This window comes from Grampus griseus (assembly GCF_964374135.1).
Source record: "Grampus griseus genome assembly, chromosome: 2".
Lineage (NCBI taxonomy): Eukaryota > Metazoa > Chordata > Mammalia > Artiodactyla > Delphinidae > Grampus > Grampus griseus.
This window is the reverse complement of record NC_139018.1, coordinates 45,777,413-45,778,451: the sequence shown is the minus strand read 5'-3', so window position 1 is coordinate 45,778,451 and position 1,039 is coordinate 45,777,413. Positions and strand designations below refer to the sequence as shown.

At 41.1% G+C, this 1,039-nt stretch overlaps 1 protein-coding gene across 1 annotated transcript; it reads left to right on the top strand.

Annotated features, from left to right (window-relative positions):
• Positions 1-208: 208 nt before the first annotated feature.
• On the top strand, positions 209-684 carry LOC309817886 (large ribosomal subunit protein uL23-like; the record flags this gene model as incomplete). The annotated part of the gene is made up of 1 exon (XM_082647078.1): positions 209-684. One exon carries the CDS (start codon positions 209-211, stop codon positions 620-622), a length of 414 nt encoding a protein of 137 aa, XP_082503204.1. The 3' UTR covers positions 623-684.
• Positions 685-1,039: the final 355 nt, after the last annotated feature.

Below are 1,039 nucleotides of genomic sequence, written 5' to 3'. Positions count from 1 at the left end.
TATCATAAATCCCAGTGAGTATATAACCTGCTATTGGGTCTCGTGGATCCCTCTGATGAATCACTGGAGGAAACACAAATATATCTATGTATATATTTATGTATATATTTAAAAATAACTATGTATATAGATATATTTAAAACCCAAATCCCTCCACCTAGATATAGCCATCTGGCTAACTTTAAAAACAGGTTTTGACTGCACGAAGATGGCACGTAAGGCGAAGAAGGAAGCCCCTGTCCCTCCCAAAGCTGAAGCCAGAGCAAAAGCTTTGAAGGCCAAGAAAGCAGTGTTGAAAGGCATCCACAGCCACGAAAAAACGATCCGGACGTCACCTACCTTCCGATGGCCCAAAACACCGAGGCTCAGGAGGCAGCCCAAATATCCTCGGAAGGGCGCCCCTAGGAGAAACAAGCTTGACCACTACGCCATCGTCAAGTTCCCCCTGACCACTGAGTCAGCCATGAAGAAAATAGAAGACAGCAACACACTGGTGTTCATTGTGGACGTCGAGGCCAACAAGCACCAGATTAAACAGGCTGTGAAGGAGCTCTATGACATTGACGTGGCTAAGGTCAACACCCTGATCAGGCCTGATGGAGAGAAGAAGGCATATGTTTAACTGGGTCCTGACTATGATGCTTTGGATACTGCCAACAAAATTGGGATCATCTAAACTGAGGTCAGCTGGCTAATTCTAAATACCAAAGTTTTCCCTATAAAAAAAAAACAACAACACAGGTTTTGACCTACTAAATCACCGTGTGAAAGTCCTTCTAAATTGTCAGAAGGCAAACAAAACTGCTAACTGATGATAAGCTGTATTGTGGCGTGAAGATTAAATTTTATGGAAGCCCCATATTAAGACTTAAAAGAATAATTTTGCTGTTTTAAATAATTACCAAGATTTATTGTACTTTGCTTTTGTGACATAATAATGGCTTAGTCCATTAAATTGGAATCCAACTTTTAAGCTTGATTGGGTTCTGATGGGAAGAAACAGGACACTATAAGAAATTGCTTTATAATATCCCCCAGG